A 24,509-nucleotide genomic window follows, 5' to 3' on the forward strand; every position below is an offset into this window, starting at 1 on the left:
GCCATTTTAGCTTGTTTTTCAATCTCATCTTTTATCGTGAGTCATGTTTTTGACAGAATAGTACCCAAGGATTCCGCATTCTAAGTCTAATTCCGTGCCGGCTGAGCTACAGAGCAACCTTGTTACAACCTGAAAGCGAACCATATGGAGCTGTAATAATAACTGTGTACGAAAGTGATTACAAGTGCTCACTGTTTTAGTACCTCTAGTGTTCATTTCTGTTGGAAACTGCAGCGATATGTACTTATTGGTACGTATTTCTCATCTGGCGAAAAAGTTTCCACAGGTACGTTTTCGTCATGAGATCAGGTAGATATACATATTAGACAGCATCAGATAAAGTACACACGGAAGCTCAAACATGTCTGTGTGATGCATGAGAATCAATGAGGTTTACCCTGTGACCCTAGACCACAAAACCAGTCATTTTTTGGAAATTTAAATGTATATATCATCTAAAAGCTGAATAAGTAAGCTTCCCATTGATGTATGGTTTGTTAGGACAATATTTGGCTGATAAACAACTATTTGAAAATCTGGAATCTGAGGGTGCAAAAAAATCTAAATATTGAGAAAATCGCTTGTGCAAATGCAGTTCTTACTAATGCATATTACTAATCAAAAATACATTTTTGATATATTTATGTTAGGAAATTTACAAAATACCTTCATGGAACATGATGTTTACTTAATATCCTAATGATTTTTGGCATAAAAGAAAAATAATTTTGAGATAATGTTGACCCATACAATGTATTTTTGGTGGTTTTTGTGGTCCAGGGTCACATATGTGATGTGCTATATGTATGTGCTCATCGCATCAAATCTGTTCATCATATAAAGTGACTGTATCTCTTCACAAGACTTGGATTAAACTGCTTGATTCATATGGATTCATTTTACAATGCCTTTATGACTTTTACGGACCTTTATGAAGATTTGGTTACTTGGACTTTCAATGGAAAGACAGAAACCTCTCAGGTTTAATTTAAAACATCTTCATTTAACATCTTACGGCTTTCGAATGACATGAGGGTGAGTAAAAGATAACAGAAAAGAAGTCTAGAAATTGGAAAACAAGACAAATACCAATTAAGAAAATGAGATTTTGCAATGCATTTAGTTGATGACTTTATCCAAAGCATCTCCAGTCGCAGTGCACTAATTGCAGGGTCACTCCCCCTCCATCAAGCTGGGGTCAAACGCCCTACACAGAGGCATAGGAACAACGGGTGGTCTAACTGTGCAGTTCACAGGCCACTCCTACTGAGAACCAAACCTGTAATCTTTCTGTTACCATCTTTAACCACTGGCTATCACCAGCAAACGCTTTTATTGATGAGATGAAAGTGGCCCTGTGACCTCTGACCTTCACCTACACCGACCCAGAGTCAACCACCACATGTACATGCAATCAACTCGCATGTATCACACTCATTGCTCCCTGTAGGATACGCAGAAAGCTGATGCCTCTCTCTCTGTCTCTAACACACACTCCCCTCCTTCATCCCATCTTTAGAAGGTATTGTATACTGCACTGAGTGTGTTTGCATCCCCTAGATAGTTGCTTCCATCTTCGTCTGTGTGTGTATGTGCAGGCTTTGTGTGCTACTGCAGGGGCAGACCCACCGAGTTACCGTGGTAACCAAAAACAGCTATATAAAGACAGAATCAATAGCAATCATCGGACCATGGCGATCTTTACACCAGACCTGTGGCGGACTATAAACTACTAGCATGTGTGCTAATGCATGTACACATTATACATTCTCTGGATGAACTATTTGATTTTATTTGGAAATAAAATCTCCAGCATTTTGTGATGGCCTGCAGGCAACTGTATTTAAAGGAATAGTTCGCACAAGAATGAAAATATCATAATTTACTCATATTCAGTCTTTCATTGCATGTTTTTTTTCATGAGGGCAAGAGGACGCTGTGACTTCTCACTGGCACACTTTTATTCCGGTGGTGTTTGATCTATAAGAGGAGGCTGTCGTACCAAATCACACGTTAGTGCTGTCAGAACACACCAACCCGGTCAAACCTACACACACACAAGGACCGTACGCATAAATAGATGGACAAGCTCTGGATATATGACTATAGCATCTACATCATAACTCAAATAATACCTCAAGCAGTTCTCCTAGAGAGCACTGAGATCAAATGGAGGGCAAAGTCTTTTCAGATCAACTGTGTTTCAAATTGTACTCAATGGCAATAATCTCTTGGGTTTCCATTTTATTTCTCTCACAGAATTACATAAAAACATCTCAAAGTTAATAGGTAATTGACCCATTCATGAGATACGAAAGTGCAGCCACAAAATAATTTCTACTCTGTGTAGTCACTCGATGCTTATTTATGAGGGCAGTAGTAGTCCACAGTACACAGAGAAAACACAGAAAGAGCAGGGGGCTGTTTTAATTGGTTCTGATTGAGCTGCAAATTGAATTCTTGCCGAAGTTTGACACTTACATGACATTTGTGCTTATGGGAAATTGAGAATCCTCTGAGAATGAGTGGAGACGTGAGAAAAGATGACAGATAAACATATTAGACACAGACAGACAGACACACTTATAGATAGAATGACAGATAAAAATAATAGAATATAGAATAGATATATACAACAATAGAATGGACTATTCAATGAATGTTAGAATGAACAATAGAATAGAATGATACACCAATATACAGAACAAAAGAAAGAACAACAAATGGTAGATGAAATAACAGATGAAACGATAGATAGAATGAACAATAGGTTGACACTGATAAAATGAACGATATAACAATAGAACAAACAATGGATAGAAGGTTAGAAAAAACGAACAATAGAATGATAAAAGGAACAATAAAATGATAGAAAGAATGATATAAAATTATAGCTAAAACAATAGAATAATATAATAGAAAGAAAACAAATTGAATGAACAGCATATCAGCGAACACATTGACAAAAAAAATGAACGATACATAGAATGCTAAATAGATAACAATCATAGATATCAACATAAAAAGAAAGAGTGAACGAGAGAACGATAGATAGATAGATAGATAAAATAGATAAGATAGATAGACATCATTCTGTCGTTCTATCTATCGTTCTATTGTTCTACCATTCTGTATTGTTCACTCTATTGTTCTGTTGTTCTATTATCTGTCTATCATCTATCATTCTGTTCTAGATTCTATTTTAGAACAATATAGAACGATAGAGTGAATGATACAACAATAGAACGATAGATAGAACGACAGAATATAGAATGATAGAACAATAGATGACAGAATAAAAGAGTGAACGATAGAACGATAGAACGATAGATAGATAGATAGATAGATAGACAGATAGACAGATAGATAGATAGATAGATAGAACAAAATAGAGTGACAGAGTGAACAATAGATGACAGAACAACATAGAATAGAATGAAAGAGAGAACGATAGATAGAACGATAGATAGATAGATAGATAGATAGATAGATAGATAGATAGATAGATAGATAGATAGATAGATAGATATAACAACATAGAACGATAGAGTGATTGACAGAACGATTGACAGAATGATAGAATGATAGAACGATAGATAGATAGAACGATAGATAGATAGATAGATAGATAGATAGATAGATAGATAGATAGATAGATAGATAGATATAACAACATAGAACGATAGAGTGATTGACAGAACGATTGACAGAATGATAGAATGATAGAACGATAGAACGATAGATAGATAGATAGATAGATAGATAGATAGATAGATAGATAGATAGATAGATAGATAGATAGATAGATAGATAGATAGATAGATAGATAGATAGATAGATAGATAGATAGATAGATAGATAGATAGATATAACAACATAGAGTGATTGACAGAATGATTGACAGAACGATAGAACGATAGATAGATTGCCCGGTCTCTTCCTCTTTCTCCACCTCTACTCATCTTTCTTTCCTCCTCTCCCTTTTTCTCTGCTCTCTCAGATTCTCCAGAAGCAGCCCCTATAATGCCAAATCACACTGTCATCAGAATAATTATTATCATTACCCTCCCTTACATAAGCACTCCTATTAGTATCCTCTCATTAATGCAGTGTTTTAATCACAAAATAACAATTAGGCTGGATATCTATTTGATCAATTCAGGGCACAGATGAAAACATGGCTCCTGAACAAGAACAAGGACAATATTACAGTATCTCCAGCCTCATTCAGTCATCCGAGGTGGCGGAGGGTTTGTTTTCTGCCTCGTACCGAGATGTTCTTACAGTCGCATGGTTTTATAATGAGAGGAACATTAGGAAGAGGAGAAGAGCCAAAAGCGTACATGACAAAGAATCAGTAAATGCTTCACAGCACACACTGTGATATTTAACAGGACTGCTCAAACCTAGAGGGCCAAGAAACTCCACCGATATAAAACCAGGGCCAGGAACAGCCCAAAGAGACTGTGGGGTACCTGAGGCTAAGGCACTTTCAGTCACATGGAAAGGTCCAGTGTAACTACCAACACGCACACAAGCCTGTAACAGAAACATGGTGCCTGGTTGAAAGGCCAACAAATATCATGTAGATAGATCATTCGGCAGAATGAACGGATAGAAAGTTGTTAAATAAGCAAAACGACACAACCAGCAGCATCTGCTCCATGTCTTCTTCAGTATGTCTGTCTCTTTCATTTTGCTGATCTCATCAAGCAATAACATCCCTGTATACCTAAAGTACATGAATTTGCTATTTTTCAATTTTTGGCACAGGGCTGTGAAGACTTACCATATGTTACACTTCCTGCATCTCAATTTGCATACTATACGCTCTAAATTGTATTCAAGATACTATTTATTCAGCGGGGATGCATTCAATTGATCAAAAGTGACAGTAAAGACATTTTTAAATATTACAAACAATTTCTGATTTAAAGCAATACTGTTCTTTTGACCACAGAATTCTTAAAAAAAACACAATTTCCCCTAAACATATTAAGCAGCACAACTGTTTTCAACATTAATAGTAATAGAAACAACATTGAGCCAAATCAGCATATTAGAAATGATTTATGAAAGGAACATGTGACAGTGAAGACTGGAGTAATGATGCTGAAAACTTTGCCATCACAGGAATTAATTACATTTTAAGATGTTTTACTATTTTTAAATAAATGATCAAATAAATGCAGCCTTGGTAAGCATTAGAGACTTCTTTCAAAAACATAACTTCTCAACAGTAGCACACAAAAAAGCTGTTTTATGGAAGCCCATAAAAAATATTTTTTTAAAAAAAGGTATTGCAAATTTTTCTCACAATTCTGACTTTTTTATAGCAATTGTAAGCTTGCATCTCGCAATTCTGACATTTTTTTCTCAGAATTGCATGACAAAACCTGCAATTGCGAGTTAGAAAGTCAGAACTGTGAGATATAAAGACAAAATTGTGGTATATAAACTCACAATTTTTACTTTTTTATGCAATTCTGACGTTTTGTGAGATATAAACTTGCAGTTCTGAGAAATGAAGTCAGAAATGCGTGATATAAACTCACAATTCTGACTTTTTCACCTGAAATTGTATGATATAAACTCACAATTCAGACTTTTTTTCTCTGAAATGCGCGATATAAACTCACAATTTTGACTTTTTTCTCCAAATTGCATGATATAAACTCATAATTCTGACTTTTTTCTCCAAATTGCATGATATAAACGTACAATTCTGACCTTTTTCTCGGAATTGCATGATATAAACTTGCAATTCTAACTTTTTTCTTTATAACTTTATAACTCACAATTGCGAGTTTATATCATGCAATTATGAGAAAAAAAGGCAAAATTTCTGACATTTCATTTGTGTGATTTAAACTCACAATTGCAAGTTGTAAAGTCAGAATTTTGAGATATAAAGTCAGAATTGTGGAATATAAACTTGCAATTTTTACTTTTTTTCTCACAATTCAGACTTTTTTTCTCAGATATAAAGCCGCAGAAAAAAAGCCGCAGATATAAAGTCAGAATTGCGAGATATAAACGTGCAATTCTGAGAAATTAAGTCAGAATTGCAAGATATAAACTCACAATTTATTATTGCGGTCTCATATCTTACAATTCTAAAAAAAAAAAAAGTAAAAATTGTAAGATATAAAGTCAGAATTGTGAGAATATATTTGCAATTTGTGTTATGGAATTTACATAATGCAATTCTCTGAAAAAAAGAATTGTGAGATAAGAAGTCACAATTACCTTTTTTATTTTCTTGTTTACTGTTCTGCCTATTTAATAAGTTTTATGTAAGTGAACAAACATCATTTGAGATTTTTTAAATGTGTTAACAATATTAACATTATTATCGTAACACTTTTTTCAATTTATGAAAATTCTGTAATCATTTACTCACTCTTATTTCATAAGCTCTAAAAGCACCAAAAATATCAAAAAATCCATATGACGTGCTACAGTATATAGAGTCCATATTGTTATGAAGCAGACGGGACAAGAAGGTAAGTGTTATACAAATGGTGTTTTATTTATACAAGCAGCAGTGCCGGAGGTGAATGGTGAGTTCGTGAAGGTGAGCAAGACTTGAAGTGATGAATACTGAGCTGGATGGTAACGTGAAGAGAGTAACAGGTCCTTTCCGTTTTAGGTGGCGAGACTGGAGGTTTCCAAGAACGAAAGCCAGAGGGGTTCAGAGAGTTCGTGGATCCACCACCCTCCGCTGACGCGGAAGTCAGCTTACGGCCACACACCGCTAATGACAGGATACTGAGAAGACACAGAGGACTGGCGCTTGGAAGACTGGAACGAGACAGAGATAAGGTAAGTACAATTGGGTAAGTAATCTCGATAGTGATACTCGCCAAGAGTTACTGGAAGTCCGCTTTCTCTGGAACGAGCCCGGACAATGAGTGGTGTGTGGAGAGTGTCTTTTATGTGTTGGTGATGATTACGTGCAGGTGTTCATTAATCAATACTCAGGTGACGGTGATCTGGGAGTGATTGTGGGTGCAGAACCTGACCAATCCGTGACACTACCCCCCTCCCCAGGGCCCGCTCCTGAGGGCCGAAGTCTCTTGCGCCGTGGTGGTCTACCTCGTCCTCGGGGTGCAGGGAACTCAGGATGACTAGCGTGGAACTCCTCAGTGAGCGTGGGATCTAGAATATCATCTCTTGGGACCCATGACCTCTCCTCTGGTCCATAACCCTCCCAGTCAACCAGGTACTCGAGTAGACCACCACGACGACGAGACCGGAGAATCTCCCGGACGGAGTAGACGGCTCCATCTTCCAGCATGAGGGGGGGAGGAGGTTCTTCTTCGTGGTCAGGTTCTGTGGAGAGAGTGAGAGGTGGATGAAATGGTTTCAGTAGTGAGACATGGAAGGTGGGGTGAATGCGATATTCAGGTGGGAGTTGAAGCCTGTAGGTGACGGGGTTGACCTGTTCCAGGATGTTGAAGGGACCAACAAACCTGGGACTTAATTTCTTGGAGGGCAGTCGCAGACGGATATCTCGAGTGGAAAGCCACACTTGATCGCCTGGCCTGAATTCTGGGGCTGGGGCCCTCCTCCGATCCGCGAAGGCTTTCTGTCTGCGTACTGCCCTCTGTAGGTGGTGATGTGCTTCGTCCCAGACCCTCTCGCTCTCCCGGAACCAGAGATCCACTGCGGGGACCTCAGATGGTTCACCATTCCAGGGAAATAGCGGTGGTTGGAATCCGAGAACGCACTGGAATGGTGTGAGGCCGATGGACGGTTGCCGCAGTGAATTTTGGGCATACTCTGCCCAGCCCAGGAACTGGTTCCAGGAGTTCTGGTGGTTGTGGCAGAAGGTCCGGAGGAACCGCCCCACTTCCTGGATTTTCCTCTCCGTCTGGCCATTGGACTGCGGATGATAGCCAGAGGAGAGGCTGACGGTCACACCTAGGAGACGGAAGAAGGATTTCCATAGACGGGAGATAAACTGAGGACCGCGGTCCGATACAATATCCTCAGGTATTCCATACTGACGGAAGACGTGATTGAACAGGAGTTGGGCTGCTTCAAAGGCAGTGGGTAGTCCTTTCAGGGGCAGTAACTTGCAGAACTTGGAGAATCGATCCACGATAACAAAGATGCAGGTGTTCTCATCCGATGCTGGTAAGTCCGTCATAAAATCCACTCCCAGGTGTGACCAGGGGCGGTTCGGGATTGGCAAGGGATGGAGTTTACCTGCGGGCAAATGCCTGGGACTTTTGGACATGGCACACTCCTTGCACCCCTGGATGAACCGTTGCACATCCCTTGCCATCCCAGGCCACCAGAAGCGCTCGGATAGCAGCGAGAGGGTGTTGTTGGTCCCGGGATGTCCAGTGCCCAGGGAAGTGTGGATGGAGCGAATGAGATCTACCCGTTGTGTCCTAGGAATGTAACGTCGATCAGGAGGGCAGCCCGGCGGAGGGCGAGGAGCAGGAGTAGCGACACTAGGGGGAGCAGACCATTCGATGGGGTTGATGAAGATGTCTTGTGGGAGGATATTGCTGGGAGGTTCAGTGGAATCAGTGGAGTCGTGGATTCTAGACAGGGCATCTGCTCTTATATTTTTTGGACCGGGACGATAGGAGATGGAGAAGTGGAACCTTGAAAAGAACAGTGCCCACCTGGCCTGACGTGGGCACAGCCTTTTTGCATCACGGAGGTATTGGAGGTTTTTATGATCTGTGAGTACCAGGAAAGGATGATTGGCTCCCTCCAACCAGTGTCGCCACTCCTCCAGGGCGAGCTTGATGGCGAGAAGTTCCCGGTTGCCGATGTCATAGTTCTTCTCCGCCGGGCTGAACTTCCGGGAGAAGTAGGCACATGGATGGAGTAAACGTGGAGTTCCGTGATGTTGGGAGAGAACCGCTCCGACTCCCGAGGTTGATGCATCCACCTCCACCACGAAAGGAAGGTCTGGATCTGGATGGCGCAGAATAGGAGTCTGGGTGAAGGCGTCCTTGAGGGATTGGAAGGCTGCGGCGGCTTCGGGGTTCCAGGTAAGTTTAGTTGGTTTTCCTTTGAGTAGGTTGGTTAATGGAGTTGTGATGATACTATAACCTTGAATGAAACGGCGGTAGAAATTAGCAAAACCGAGGAATCTCTGGAGTTCTTTGACAGAAGAGGGTTTTGGCCAGGACATGACAGATGACACCTTCCTCTCGTCCATACGAATACCCTCACGGTCGATGATGTATCCCAGGAATTGAACGGATGGAAGGTGGAATGAACATTTTTCTGCTTTCAAGAAGAGTTGGTGTTCCCTGAGTTTCTGGAGGACCTCCGCAACGTGGTGGATGTGTTCAGTCTCACTCCGGGAGTAGATGAGGATATCGTCAATGTAGACAATTACTGACCGATGGAGAAACTCCCGGAGGACTTCATGCATGAAGTTTTGGAATACGGAAGGGGCGTTGACCAGGCCATAGGGCATGACGCAATACTCATAGTGGCCTGTAGGGGTCACGAAGGCCGTCTTCCACTCATCCCCCTTCCGTATTCTCACCAGATTGTAAGCGCTGCGGAGGTCCAATTTCGTGAAGATGGTGGCTGACCGGAGTTGTTCGAGGGCCGCTGGGACGAGAGGAAGGGGATATTTGAACTTGACTGTGGCTTGATTCAGGATGCGGTAGTCAATACACGGCCGCAGCCCTCCATCCTTTTTCGCCACGAAAAAGAAGCTGGATGCCGCGGGAGAAGTGGAGGGACGAATGTATCCTTGCTGGAGAGCCTCGTGAATATACTCCTCCATGGCCTTAGTCTCCGGAAGTGACAACGGGTAGATCCTTCCTCTGGGCAAAGGAGCATCAGGAATCAGGTCTATGGCGCAGTCCCATGGCCGATGGGGAGGTAGCTGGGAAGCTCTCTTGGGGCAGAAGACGTCCTGGAAAGAGGAGTAGGTATCCGGAACCTCGGTGGATCGTTGCTCCAAAGGGCTCTCGATGGATGTGGCGCAGACAGGAATGGGTCTTGGTATAGGGCGTGGAGCTTCTGGAAAGCACTCTGGAAAACAGTCATGACCCCACCGGATTACCTCTCCATTGCCCCAAGAGATGATGGGATTGTGCTTCACCAGCCACGGGCGCCCCAAGATGATGTCCATGGTGGCCCCCTCCAGAACCAGAAGTTGGATGAGTTCTTGGTGAAGAGCTCCTATCTGAAGGTGGATGGATTGGCATTTACGATGGATACGGGGTCGTGCTGTGATGGAACGTGTTATGGGCTGAATCTGGTAGACGCTCGACGAAGCTTCGGTTCGGAGCTGTAACTGGCGACAGAGGCTCCCCGAGATGAAGTTCCCCGCTGACCCGGAGTCGATGAGAGCGTGGGCTATGACAGAAGATGTGGAGGTGGTTAACTGAACACATGTAGACAGAGGATACATCTTTTCAACTTCGGATTGGATGACACTCACCGCGGTAGGAACAGGACGAAGGGGGCATTTCATCCGAACATGCCCACTGGCTCCACAATAGAGACACAGACCCCGGGTCAGCCTTCTCTGTCGCTCAGCGGATGATAGTCTACCAGATTCAAGTATCATCGGCTCTGGTTCTGGAGGGCTGGCGGTCTCCACTGGGCGGAGGAGTGCATTAGGAGAGACATCGGAGAGAGTCTGATATGATTGCATGCGGTCAGAACATCTGATGGATTGCTGTATGAAACGCTCCAGACCCATAGCGTCATCCAACGCAGCTAGTTGGAGGCGAAGACGGGGTTCGAGCCCGAGACGATAGGTGGTCAGCAACGACCGCTCGTTCCATCCACTGGCAGCGGCTAGGGTTCGAAACCGTAAAGCATACTCATGGGTGGACATCGATCCTTGTGATAAGTGATAGAGCTGCTCACCCGCTGATACTTCCCCGTCTGTACGGTTGAACACTTCTTTGAAGTGATTGATGAATGCCTGGATGGAACGAGTGGTCGGCCCGCTTTGCTGCCACATCGATTCGGCCCACTTCAAAGCTGGTCCTGTGAGAAGAGAGGTGATAAACGCTATTTTAGACTGGTCTGTAGGATAGAGCGCTGGTTGCATAGTAAAGACAAGAGAACATTGCAGTAGAAATCCATTGCACTCCTCCGCCCCGCCAGCGTAGGGCGCTGGTCGGGCCATGGGACTGGATGGTGGTTCCGAAGAAGTGCATGGAGGTACGGGTGCCGATGGTGCGGAAGGGGTGACAGATGGGGATGACAACAAAACCTTCCGCAGATTATCCACCAGTTCCTGGAATGGATCCTGAGCACTCATGCTGCTTACTGTAATGGTCCGGGCTTCTGTTATGAAGCAGACGGGACAAGAAGGTAAGTGTTATACAAATGGTGTTTTATTTATACAAGCAGCAGTGCCGGAGGTGAATGGTGAGTTCGTGAAGGTGAGCAAGACTTGAAGTGATGAATACTGAGCTGGATGGTAACGTGAAGAGAGTAACAGGTCCTTTCCGTTTTAGGTGGCGAGACTGGAGGTTTCCAAGAACGAAAGCCAGAGGGGTTCAGAGAGTTCGTGGATCCACCACCCTCCGCTGACGCGGAAGTCAGCTTACGGCCACACACCGCTAATGACAGGATACTGAGAAGACACAGAGGACTGGCGCTTGGAAGACTGGAACGAGACAGAGATAAGGTAAGTACAATTGGGTAAGTAATCTCGATAGTGATACTCGCCAAGAGTTACTGGAAGTCCGCTTTCTCTGGAACGAGCCCGGACAATGAGTGGTGTGTGGAGAGTGTCTTTTATGTGTTGGTGATGATTACGTGCAGGTGTTCATTAATCAATACTCAGGTGACGGTGATCTGGGAGTGATTGTGGGTGCAGAACCTGACCAATCCGTGACACATATGACGTGCTATATTCTCAGTGTTCTGAAGCTATGTAATAGATTTGTTTGAGAAAAATTCAATTCAAAATTTAATTCTCAAGTCAAATTCATCTTTGCATCAATTCAAATATTGCAAATACTTGTTTACTTGACTACATGTATGCTAATTGTTTGTCATTTTTAAAGCATTTTACCTTCAGCTCCTGTTATGAAAAAAGCATATTTTTGTTTTCCACACAAGATAGAACACCATGAAGGTGAAGGTGAAGTAAACAATGACAGCATTTTAATTTTTTTGTTAACTATCCCTTTAAAGCCAGTGATAAAAAGCCTAAATGTGTCTTTAACCATAAGACACGGTAAACTAAAGAGGGAACCATGGGAGCTCATAAGGTGAGACTTTCGTTACAGTGACAGCAGTGACACTAAGGCCATACAGCCACTCTGGACAGCAGCCAATGGCTCACGTCCAACACATCAAGCCAGACAATGGAAAGAACTCTTGAATCTCTCTGTGTCTCTCTCTCTCTGAATGATGAGGGCAATCCGTGCCCACTGAAACACATACAAACACACACACACACACACACACACACACACACACACACATAAACACAAGAAAGGAATGTTTCATGTTCAATGCAACTTAAGCTCCATCAACAGCATCTGTGACATGCTGTTAATAACCACAAGTGAGAATTTTGACTCTTTTACCATTATTGAGTAAAAACAAAAATTGTATTTACAACATAATAGAAGACTGTGACAAGGCACTCTGCTGTTTTTTTGTCTAAAACTTGGGTGTATTTTATTGTAAACAGTCACTCTGTTATCACTGCACATACAGTATAATGTGAAGGCTACATTGTAATGACAGGAGAAATATTGGATTTACACCAAGACTTTTCTATAATGCTCACCAAGCCTGCACTTACTTCAAAATACAGTAAAAATCAAACTTTCTATTTTAATAGATTTTAACATTTTCAGCAGCTATTACTCCAGTCTTCAGTTTCAAATGATGCTTCAGAAATCATTTAAAGAGACAGTTCAATTAAAAATAAACTGTAAAATGCAAAAATAAACTGTACCGTTGCTGTCTATCCTCAGAATTGAGATGTAAACCAGCAATTCCAAATTATAAAATCAGAATTGCGAGCTATAAACTTGCAATTAAGAGTTATAAAGTCCATTTCTGAGGGGAAAAAATATCTATTTTCTTAGAATTGCGAGTTTGTATCTCACTATTTCAAGTTTATATCATGCAATTCTGTGGGAACAAAAAGAAGTGCGAGTTTGTCTCAAACAATTCTGAGAAAAAGGTAGAATTGTGGGATATAAACCCACAATTTTGACCTTTTTCTTACAATTCTGAATTTTTTACTCAGAACTGTGAGATATAAACCAGCAATTCCGAGTTATAAAATCAGAATTTCGAGCTATAAACTCGCAATGACAAGCTATAAAGTCCATTTCTGGGGGGAAAAATATATTTTCTCAGAATTGCGAGTTTATATCTCACAATTCCCACTTAATAACAATTTTGTTATAAAGTCAGAATTGCGAGTTTGTCTCAAAATTTCAAGTTTATATCATGCAATTCTGTGAAAAAAAGGCAGAATTGAGGGATATAAACTTGCAATTTTGACCTTTTTCTTGCAATTATGAATTTTTCACTCAGAACTGTGAGATATAAAAAAACAGCAATTCTATATCTCACAATTCTCACTTAATAACTCACAATTTTGTGTTATATTAACTTATATAATAAAATGTTGTGTTTTCTCACAATTCTGACTTTTTTTCCTCAGAACTGTGAGATATAAAGCAGCAATTCTGAGTTATAAAGTCCAATTCTGAGGGGGAAAAAAAATATTTTCTCAGAATTGCGGGTTTATAACTCACAATTCTCACTAAATAACTTGCAATTTTGTGTTACATTAAGTTATATAATAAAATTGTGTGTTTTCTCGCAATTCTGACGTTTTTCCTCAGAACTGTGAGATAAAAGCCAGCAATTCCTAGTTATAAAGTCAGAATTGTGAGATATAAACTCGCAATTACGAGTTATAAAGTCCATTTCTGAGGGGAAAAAAAAGATATTTTCTCAGAATTGCGAGTTCATATCTCACAATTCTCACTTCATAACTCGCAATTTTGTGTTATATTAACTTATATAATAAAATTGTGTTTTCTCACAATTCTGACTTTTTTTCCTCAGAACTGTGAGATATAAACCAGCAATTCCGAGTTATAAAGTCATCAAAAATATCTTAATTCACGTTTAAAATATGAACAAAGGTCTTACAGGTTTGGAACGACGTGAGGGTGAGATCCAATCCAGAGGCCAACCAGGTGTCTCAATGTGGTTTAGCAAAGCATTATGGAAGCACTCACAATACAACAACTGCAAAAAGGTTATGCTCCCAAAGCTTTCTTGAACTCACTTCCTCCTAATAGAGGGGCAAAAGCATCAGCAGGACAACAAAATTAATAATAAAAATAACAAATAATTTGGTATTCATAAAAAAAAGACCTTTAAACAGCAGAGGGTACCTAAAGGTTACGGCAATAAGGAAGGAAATGTCCAACTGAGAAGCAAAAAAGAGCATTTCAATATGAATATGTGTGGGAGTGTGCGACAGAATTCAGAAGAGAGAAAGAGAGCAAGTGTGTATGTGTGTGTGTGTCCAAAAGGGTTACACAATAAACAGTCATGTGAAGTGCATTGTGACGTATTCCTTACTCTTTTGAGTAACACTCGGATGCATACACACACAGACCATTAGACGCTTCTTCTGCTCAAACTATCTCGTATCCCTTCAAGTCTGCACTGCAGCAGAGTGCCAGATTGTGTTCTCTAGCCAGAGAAAAGCAATGGATTTAGTGTCTGGTATCTGGCGTGCGTGTGTGGATGTGTGAGTTTGTGTGAGTGTGTATCCGTTTCTTGTGTGTCTGCATGATTGCACACTGGAGCGTGAATGTCCCACATGGTGTGTGCGTGTGATGCCATAGGCTGGTGCTGAGTTCTGGCCCGGTTCCTTTTTCCTTTGGTCTCCCGAGGAGACTGATCCTACAGAACAGGTGTCACTGTTTTAGCTGCCATAGTCCATGTGTGTGTGTGTGTTTGTGCGGTTGATGCCACAGGCTGTGCCGCCCTACCAAGTCTCCACTCACCCAGCAATGATCCATCCACTGTATGTTAGCGGCGATGCGCAATGTCCATTCAACTTGGACAGGAGGCCACAGTGTGAAACCAGCCGAGACATTTACAAACCCCTTTTCTTCTGTTAAAACACGTCACTACCTCCATCCGTGCAGGAACAGATTACAAACGTGTCCACGAACATAAGGTAACGAAAGCAGGACTTAAAAGGTCAAAGGGTGAATGTCATAGAAACATGTCTAGGTTATATTTCACCCCCAAATTTAAAGAAACAATAAGAAGAAATGTTACAAAAAATATATATATTTAAGTTGAATTTGCATATAGAAAATTATATTATTTTTCATACCAGTCATACACTACCAGTCAAAAGTTTTCGAACGGTAAGATTTTTAAATATTTTTAAAATAAGCTTGCATTTATTTGATCCAAAGTACAGCAAAAACAGTAAAATTTTGAAATATTTTTACTATTTAAAATAACTGTTTTATAATTGAATATATTTTAAAATGTAATTTATTTCTGTGAATTTCGGCCGAATTTTTAGCATAATTACTTTTTTAAAAAAGAAAAAAAAATATTGGGGGGAGAAAGAATAGAAAATTAATGAAATTAACTACTGAAATTAATTAACTCGCAAATAAATGCTGTTCTTCTGAACTTCCTATTTACCAAAGAAACTTGGAAAAAAAAATCTCAGCTGTTTTTAACATAATAATATTAATATTATTAAATGTTATTTTTTGAGTAGTAAATCAGAATATTAGAATGATTGCTGAAGGATCATGTGACTGGAATAATGATGCTAAAAATGCAGCATTTAAACAGGAATAAATTACATTTTAAAAATATTATAATAGAAATCAATGATTTCAAATAGTAAAAATATTTAAAAATTTTACTGTTTTTGCTGTACTTTTAAATAAATACAGGCTTGATGAGCAGAAGACACTTCTTTAAAAAACATAAAAAAATCATACTGTTCAAAAACTTTTAGTGTATATATACTGTTTTGTAACGTTAAGAATGTCTTTACTGACACTTTTAAGGAATTTAATGTGTCCTTGGTAAATAAAAGTTAATTTCTTTAAAAACAAAAACAAAAAAAAACTTCATTAAATGGGAGTATATATTAAATGTTTTGTTTTTGTTTTCCATTAAAAGGATAATTTGAGATTTTATAAAAATTACTATTTTTTTTATTCCAATATTCTAAATATTTCCTTTTCCTTAACTGTCATAAAAAAATTTTTTATCCAATATTCTAAATATTTCTTTTTTACTGAATTACAGTTTTAAAAAATGGTAGCGAAATTATGTTTTTCATAAATTATCTGTATAAATTATGATGTATAAGTAAACACAACATTGTTAAAAAGCTTAGTGTCTGTAAGATTTATTATTATTATTATTATTATTATTTTTAAGAAGTCTCTTATGTTCACCAATGCTGAATTATTTGATACAGCAAAACAGTAATGTTGTAAAATATTATTACAATCTAAAATAACTGTTTAATATTTTAATATATTTTTGGATTTCTGTGAATGCAAAGCCAAATTTGAGCCACATTACACCAGTCTTCAGTGTCCAATGAAAAATTTCTTAATATTATCAATGTTGAAAACATTTGTGTTTTTTAATATTTTGGGGAAAATAATGATTCATTTATTTTTGTAGTTATAAAAGAGCAGTTTGTTTTGTAACATTAAAAATGTCTAATGTTTTTGATCAATTTAATGTCTTAATTGAATGGTAGTGTACATTTTTTTTAACTATTTTTGTTTTTATTCCATTAAAAAAGGATAATTTAAAAAAAAATCTAATAGTCTTAAAATAAGCTTAATTTTCTTAACATTATTATGTACATCTTTTGATTTTGGGGTGAGCAATAACCCTCAAAGATTATAAAACTGAACATCATGTAAAAAAAAAACCCCTGATCCTAAAATAAGACCATGATCTTGGCCTCTCCAATACTATCTTTGGCCGAAAAGCTACAAATCTGTTTCACTTGCATCACACATGCACGCGCACATGTGTCCAAAGGGACAAAAATTTCTCTCCAAAACCCTCTTTTTCCGTTCTTTTACCGTTTCCTCTCACATGCTCATGCCCAGTGAGTCCAACAGAACCCCAGGAAGCACCACCACCATACAGACAACAGAGAGAACGAGCAGATGGTCTGAGAGAATCAGAGAGAGAGACAGAAAGATGGCAAAAGGAAAGGGGAGGCGTAGGAGCATGGAGAGTATGAAGGAATTTTTTTACTGGCACTCATACAAGCAAAGACCTTATAAACTCATCATTCCGACAGAGTATTTTTAAAACAGTCTAACACCTCTACCACAGCACTGTTTCAGCAAATCATTAACACTCTGATAGAAAAAGAACAGCAAGCCAACAAACTGAGCTAAGGAAACTGACCAACAGAAAAAGTTGAGCTGCTGATGAAATCCAAATGGTGATAGGGTAGGATTGAGGCTTTTTAAACTCAACGGCAAGTTACATACAACAACTTTCCAAGAAATGGAGTATACATTAGTATTAGTACTCTGCCTCTGTAACAGTACAGCTAATATTACAGAGAACTTAACACATGGCAGTCTGCCAATCATGATAGAAGAACTGACTCAAAGTCTCTAAAAGTTACTATTGCATTACTGTGATCTTTCTACATTGGTGTATGTACAGAGAATAGTCTTAGTGCTATGTATATATATATAATATATTATAGAGCGTGGGCACCCACCGGCAGAAACATAAACTGACGCCTGTGCCTATGTTTGCAATTCACTACTATGCATTTTCATGCATTCTCTGGACAATTCAGCTCGAATCTGATCAAATCACCACTCAATGTGGTTCACTCAGCAGTGTACATACAGTATACAAAACACTTTCTCCAAGCCTCCATCCGTCATCTTTCCCCCATTCCTCCTGCTTTGCTTCACTCCACACTGCAAGGCTCCGCTAAAGCTCATATGCTGACATCAGCAGCCCCCCTCCACACTCACACAAGCACTCAAACAGTCACTCGCGCACTCCGCCAATCCCAACCAGCGGGAAACCACGCACACCCACGCAGCCTCGGGCCTCTGAACACAGACTTATACACATAACACATGCTTACACATGGATATGAAAACACATGCACATCAGGCTCGGATCTACAGGGGGGAAAAAAACGAGCCTAGCCCACCCTGGCAACCATGGTACTTTAAACTCAAGATGCTTTAGGGTGGGGTAGAATCACTTTAATATAATAGGAATTCTCTACTTACTTATTTAGAAGAACATGTCTACATTAGGGCTGGCTCATTCAAAAAGTAGTTTGATTGTCTTAAATGGAAGCACCATTGCCCTTTGATATGTACCATGATATTAAATGTGACTCTGGACCAGAAAACCAGTCTTAAAGAGCATGGGTATATTTGTAGCAATAGCCAAAAATACATTGTATGGGTCAAAATGATCGATTTTATGCCAAAAATCATTAGGATATTAAGTAAAGATCATGTTCCTTTAAGATATTTTGTAAATTTACCAATCAAAAACTGAATTTTTGATTAGTAATATGCATTGCTAAGAACTTCATTTGGGCAACTTTAAAGGCAATTTTCTCAATATTTGGATTTTTTTGCACCCTCAGATTCCAGATTTTCAAATAGCTGTATCTCGACCAATCACCATCCAATCGACATCAATTGAAAGCTTGTTTATTCAGCTTTCAGGTCACAAAATTGACGCTTATGACTGGCTTTGTGGTCCAGGGTCACAAATTATCTATTTATTTTAGAATTTTTAAAGAATATCACAGTATTAGAATGGTACTTGTCCGAACATATAAGTCAAAGGGTAATACTTTCAAAAATAAAGATTCCAAAAGAGAACAATTTTAGTTCCCCAAAGTGCCTTTTAGTGAACAGTTCTTGAACAAACCATTATGTAAAGAAAATTTTAACATTCTAAAGCACCTTTTAAAATGTAAAAACGTTTTGTTGATAGATATATACATATACATAAATGCTTTATTTTTAAAAGGTGTATATAGCACATACATTTTTGTATGGCCCGCCCTATAGAGAAATCTGGTGCCCTGACTGTTGCTCAGCATCTTGAAATAAACTAAAACTAATGATAAACAACTAAATACCGTTTGAATAACAATCTTAACATGCCTCGTGATTATTCACAATATTAAAATGCATAATTAACAACTTACGTTGCAGAAGTGTCTAAGCAGGGTCCACTGAAAGACCCATCAGGAGCATGTTACATTTTACAGATCTGTACCTGTTCCCAGGGCCCCTGGCGTCTGGATTTAGTAAAGGATATGGCCATTCGGTGATCTTTTTGGCGTATTTTCTCACTATGTTGTCTTCACTGAAGAGAAACAGAGAGCGGTTGACCGTCAGGCAGTTCTGTCGGACCGGGATCGGGTTGTAGAGGGCCATGGTCCGGGCTCTCTGGGCCATCGATTGCTTGTACATCCTTTGGGCCCCTGGCGGGCCGCCCTGCCTGCTGCCGCCGCGGCCGGGTCCCCCCTGACTGGAGCCCCCGCCGCCATACCTGGCCGGCACTTCGTCTCCGAACCGAGCCATTCTGTAGACACCAAACGCCAATCGTTACGAAGCAGCCGAGAAGGGGGTGAAGTCTCAGGGTGACAACACCACATTACACCCCATCCGCCTCAGCACAGAGCACACAGACATTCAGATCTGATCTTCATGGCTAAGAAATGTCCATCATAAAGCACCAAACGAGATCAGTGGATGGGGGAATGTGTGTGAGTGCCAAAAAGCGACTCAGATAACGAGATTGATGGATGGATAGATGGAGTAGCTATGTCCTTTTGAGTGGTGCAGTCAGCTCAACAAATAGTCTAACAAATAGTCAAACATAAAAAGAGATAAAATGTCGACGGATTATCTTCCTCAGGAGGGTGGGATCCACATTTTAAGAAGTATTTCCCGTCTCAACAGCTCGGTGTGGGTCGCCTTTCCATTTGCAAGGTGTACGTACAGATCCTTTTAACATAATTGCGTTAATACATTACATGTAAATTGGCATCAACTACATCAGGTTTAATGTGTCTTTCTCGGGAGTTGCATTCTCGCATCCACCAGACAGAAATAGAATAGAAAAATGGTGAAAAGCTTTTAATAATTAATTTATTTCTGTGGTATCCGCAATGTTTGGTATAGGCTACTATGGCAATATTCAGCCTCCCCTCCGCCAAACTCTCGAATTACTCTCGCAAATGCAGACGACGGGGCTTCCCCAAAAAATCCACACCTCGGTGACATTTGTTGATTTTAGTCATTTAAGTTTATTTGCCCTTTTTACAGCCATATCGGTCCAGTAGGGTGGGCGTGAGCGCGCACTGAGAAAACAAAAAACACCATGTCAAGAAATAATGATGATCTCTCGCGGTTTCTCCCTCGATTTCTCACTAAAAACAATTATCATCTATACTCCAGAACTCGTAGACAAATCCAAGACGCGAAAAATCCGACGGTGGTCGTTGAAAGGAGCATCATCAGTTTTGGAGAGGCGCCGGAGCGCGTGGATTGAAGCTCGGGCTCGCATCTTCTGTGGTAACCGAGAGGAACCAAGAGGCACCCATAGCCTGAAGTACCCCAAAAATGCTCCGCTTCGGTTTTTTCCCTGTCGCCTCAGTGGACGACGAGCGATTATTTCGGCTTTAAAAGTTTAATTTTTGGCGGAGAGAACGAAACGGAGACGCGGGGTCTTGAGCGCAATCCTCCTCAGATCAGCTGGCTGGTTTAGAGCATCTGATCAATTTAACGCTCGTGCTCAAGCCTTGCAGCACATGACGCGCGTCCCCGTAGCGATTCGCTTATCCTCCAGCTCACTCCTCCTTATGGCCAAGGCAAGACTCAAACGAGCACTGCGTGCCATTTTGCTTCTTCTCGCAAACTGTGTGAGACGAGATATTTTCCAAAGGCGATAGATGGATTCATATCTCTCAATACGTATTGTGTCTGAGTCATACACCTTGCCGGAAGAGGGAGTGTGTACTTGTTGACCAAGTATGGATTTGTGGGGACTACAGTGTCCTTGTTACACATATTAAATGTTACTATAATTAATCACGATATGATACACTAAATTTAGTTTTACATTTAAGGTTAAAAATGAACTGTGGTTACTAGAACATACATTATGGTGACTACTGTATATATTTTTGTAAATCATTAAATAATATCATACTAATAAGCAACTCTTTTAGAGCACTTAAAATATATAAATGTATAGATAAAAAGTGGTGGTATAATGGAATCCATATGATCATATCCCAGCAGCAGTAACAAAACACATTCTGGAAACACACTAAAGTAATGCTATAAACAACGAATATTAATGAAATATTATGAATGCAACACTCGTGAAAACACTCCATTGTAAACTTTCAAAGGTTTGGCATCAGTGAGATTATTTCTTTTATTTGAATAGCCTACATTTATTTACTTTTTGCATTGTCACAAAAATATTTCAAATAGATAAACTATATATTGTAAAATAACAATTTCAATTGTAATAATATCTACAACATTTGCATTTACTGTTTTTACTGTATTTATGAAACAAATGCAGCCTTAGTGAGCATAAGAGATAAGTGACACACAGTCACTTAAAAATATTAATTAATTCTTAAATAAAATGTGTGTGATGTTCATGGGAATGTCCCTTTAATTTAATTGCTAGTTATATTTTTTTTACAATGTTTGCAACATAGCACTCCATTGTGCACTACTTTCAAAGGTTTGGCATTTTTATTTATTTTATTTGCTTACACGTATTAATTTCTTGCACTGTCACTAAAATATTTTTTTTAAATAAATACGTTATATATTGTAAACTGTAAACATTAATTATGCAAACTTTCTATTCATAAAAAATCCTGAAATACTGTATCATTTTAACAGAATAGTTAACAGTAAGTAATAGTTTTAACAAAAAAAATATTATGCAGCAGAAGTGTTTTCAACATTAATAATAAGAAAAAATATATTTCTTGATTTCTGAAGGAGCACATGACACTGAAGTGGAGTAATGAATGCTGAAAAATTCAGCTTTGCCGTCACAGGAATAAGTTACATCTTAAAATATTTTAAAATAAAAACAGTTATTTACAAATTGTTATAATATTTCAGGACATTACTGTTTTTACAGTATTATTCATTAAATAAATGCAGCTTTCGTGAGCATAAGAGACTTCACAGTGATTTAAAACTTTTGCTTAATTCTAAAATGTAATGTAATGTAAACAAATTTGATGGCTCACAGAGACATCTCTTTAATTTACTTTTTCATTTTTAATAAATGTGATAAATACATAATTTTCACATTTTTTATGAGATCAATATTGGCAATTAAAAGTAAAATGCAAAGCATTGTCTTTTAAAACACAATATGATTTTTATCATATATGGTAGGATAACTTACAGTACAGTTAGCCAATAACATGTTTTTTACATAACAGTGCAATGTGATGCTCTCTCTCTGAACAGACAGTTTGTCAGCCTGAAAAGACACTCAGGAGAGAGTGTGTGTCCTAAAAACACTCTGCTCATATCATGCCCATCTGTCCACCTGGCACCAGCCTCTGAAATGCCTTTGGTTGCTAATTCCCTGGGTTTACTCTCCAGCTAAACTTGCTGAGAAAACGTGTCTGAATTCCATCGGAAGACAGCTGGTGGCATACTAAAGGGCTGTGAACTGAATTTGGGAATGTTCTGTTTGAAAGCAATCACAATATTTGCAGTGAAAACCAACGGACGCTGTCCACGGTGCTGAAACGGCACTATCCCCGCCTTGCACTCAAACTGCGCTCTCCGTGGTCCTGAAATCAAAAGATGAACTCAGAATCAGAAATAAAGCAGCACAGGTACAGCATGATTAGTCAGTGCACTCGTTCGAGGCCGCCCATAATAATGCAATAAAAGGGGAGGATTCCCGCTGAGAAGGTGGAGTGGTTGTCCTGGTAGTGGGCGAGCATGAGTGTCGGTAAGGGGCGTGGATGCGCAGTCTGTAGCGTATCTGCCGGAGTGCCTGGTGTAATGCAACAAAGATGATGAGCCTCCGCGTTGAGAGACATGGTTAATTAAGGCCTAATGCATTCGCTTGGGGAGACAATTTGACAAAAGGTTTTGTAACACACAGCACAGAGGAGAGAGACAGAGAAAGAGAAGGAGAGAGAGAAATCACCATTGCAGCATACACCACACATAGGTGACTATTCACTGCTAGCCTTCAGCAAAAACATTTCAGAATTCATTTCTGATCCTTTCATTCTTGTACAGTCCCATTTTTGATATTCGCACCATAACTAGTTTGGATGTGACAAATAAGCCATCCCAAAAATCAATGTTTATATATCTTCTGTGCATTTTGTGCTGCATGCATATGTGTATATGTAACAGCATGCTATGTGTTCCTGTGTTTCTGGCTGAGCCGTGAGACTGAGTCGTGCTGGGGCCCTGATGCGCACCATTGTCATTCAGACCGCGTTCACACGGCAACCCTGCAGGAAGCACCCAGTGCTCCCCCGCATTCTCTCTCGCTCTCTCTCTCTCTCTCTCTCTCTCTCTCTCTCCCTTTGGCTTGCTTTTTGCTCTCTCTCCTTATTCGTTCTATCCTTCCACTTCCTCTCTCTCCGCACCCATCTAGCCTCAAGTACAGCAAGAAACAGGGAACGGATCAGAATGCATGGGGAAAGGAAGACAGGAATGTAAATATGTGTGCATTTGTTTAGAATGGGAACACATATAACTTTCTAACCACCTGCTCTCTAAGCTCTGGCCCTTCAGGAATATTCAGGGTTACCAGATGGTGTTTTGACTGCACATAGCATGAAGCATGATAACCCTTACATCCACCACAAGCAAGCGATGAGCATCAGATCCAATAGGAAACTCGACACTCTACTGTTATAAAGGAATAAGTCCGTGGCGGGGTAGATTGTGTGTAATATTAATTAACTACATGCACTTATGGGAATAGTTCACTAAAAATGATAATTCGCTAAAAAATGAACTCCCCTTCAGGCGATTCAAACTGTAAATGACTTTGTTTGCTCGTCAGAACCGATTTGGAGAAATTAAGCATTATGTAACTTGCTCATCAATGGATCCTCTGCAGTGAATGGGTGCCGTCAGAATGAGATTCTAAACATAAATGCTGATAAAAGCTTCACAATAATTCACAAGTAATCCACACGAATCCAGTCCATCAATTAATGTCTTATGAAGGGAAAAGCTACATGTTTGCAATAAATAAATGTATCATTAAGATATTTTTACCTTCAAAGCTCTATCCATATATCGCTTTCTCATGAGAGAAATTATGAGAGAAATATTTACAGATCATGCCCCAATTACGAGTAAAAACAGTCCAAAACCGTTCTAAACAAATGTCTGTGGATTTTGATGTGAAAGGACAACGGGGATGGACGTTTTCACTGAAGGAAGCATTTTATGTAT

The 24,509-nt window shown here is 39.6% G+C and overlaps 1 protein-coding gene across 1 annotated transcript in view; it reads right to left on the reverse strand.

Moving 5' to 3' along the window:
* The window catches only part of cacna1ab (calcium channel, voltage-dependent, P/Q type, alpha 1A subunit, b), a 141,775-nt gene extending 122,170 nt beyond the window's left edge, over positions 1 to 19,605 (reverse strand). Inside the window, exon 1 of the mRNA XM_073826038.1 lies at positions 19,339 to 19,605. Coding sequence (XP_073682139.1) covers positions 19,339 to 19,604 — 266 coding nt within the window. The 5' untranslated portion in view covers position 19,605. The remainder of the gene's footprint in view (positions 1 to 19,338) is intronic.
* Positions 19,606 to 24,509: the final 4,904 nt, after the last annotated feature.

The sequence above is a fragment of the Garra rufa genome, chromosome 20 (assembly GCF_049309525.1).
Source record: "Garra rufa chromosome 20, GarRuf1.0, whole genome shotgun sequence".
Taxonomy (NCBI): Eukaryota; Metazoa; Chordata; class Actinopteri; order Cypriniformes; family Cyprinidae; genus Garra; species Garra rufa.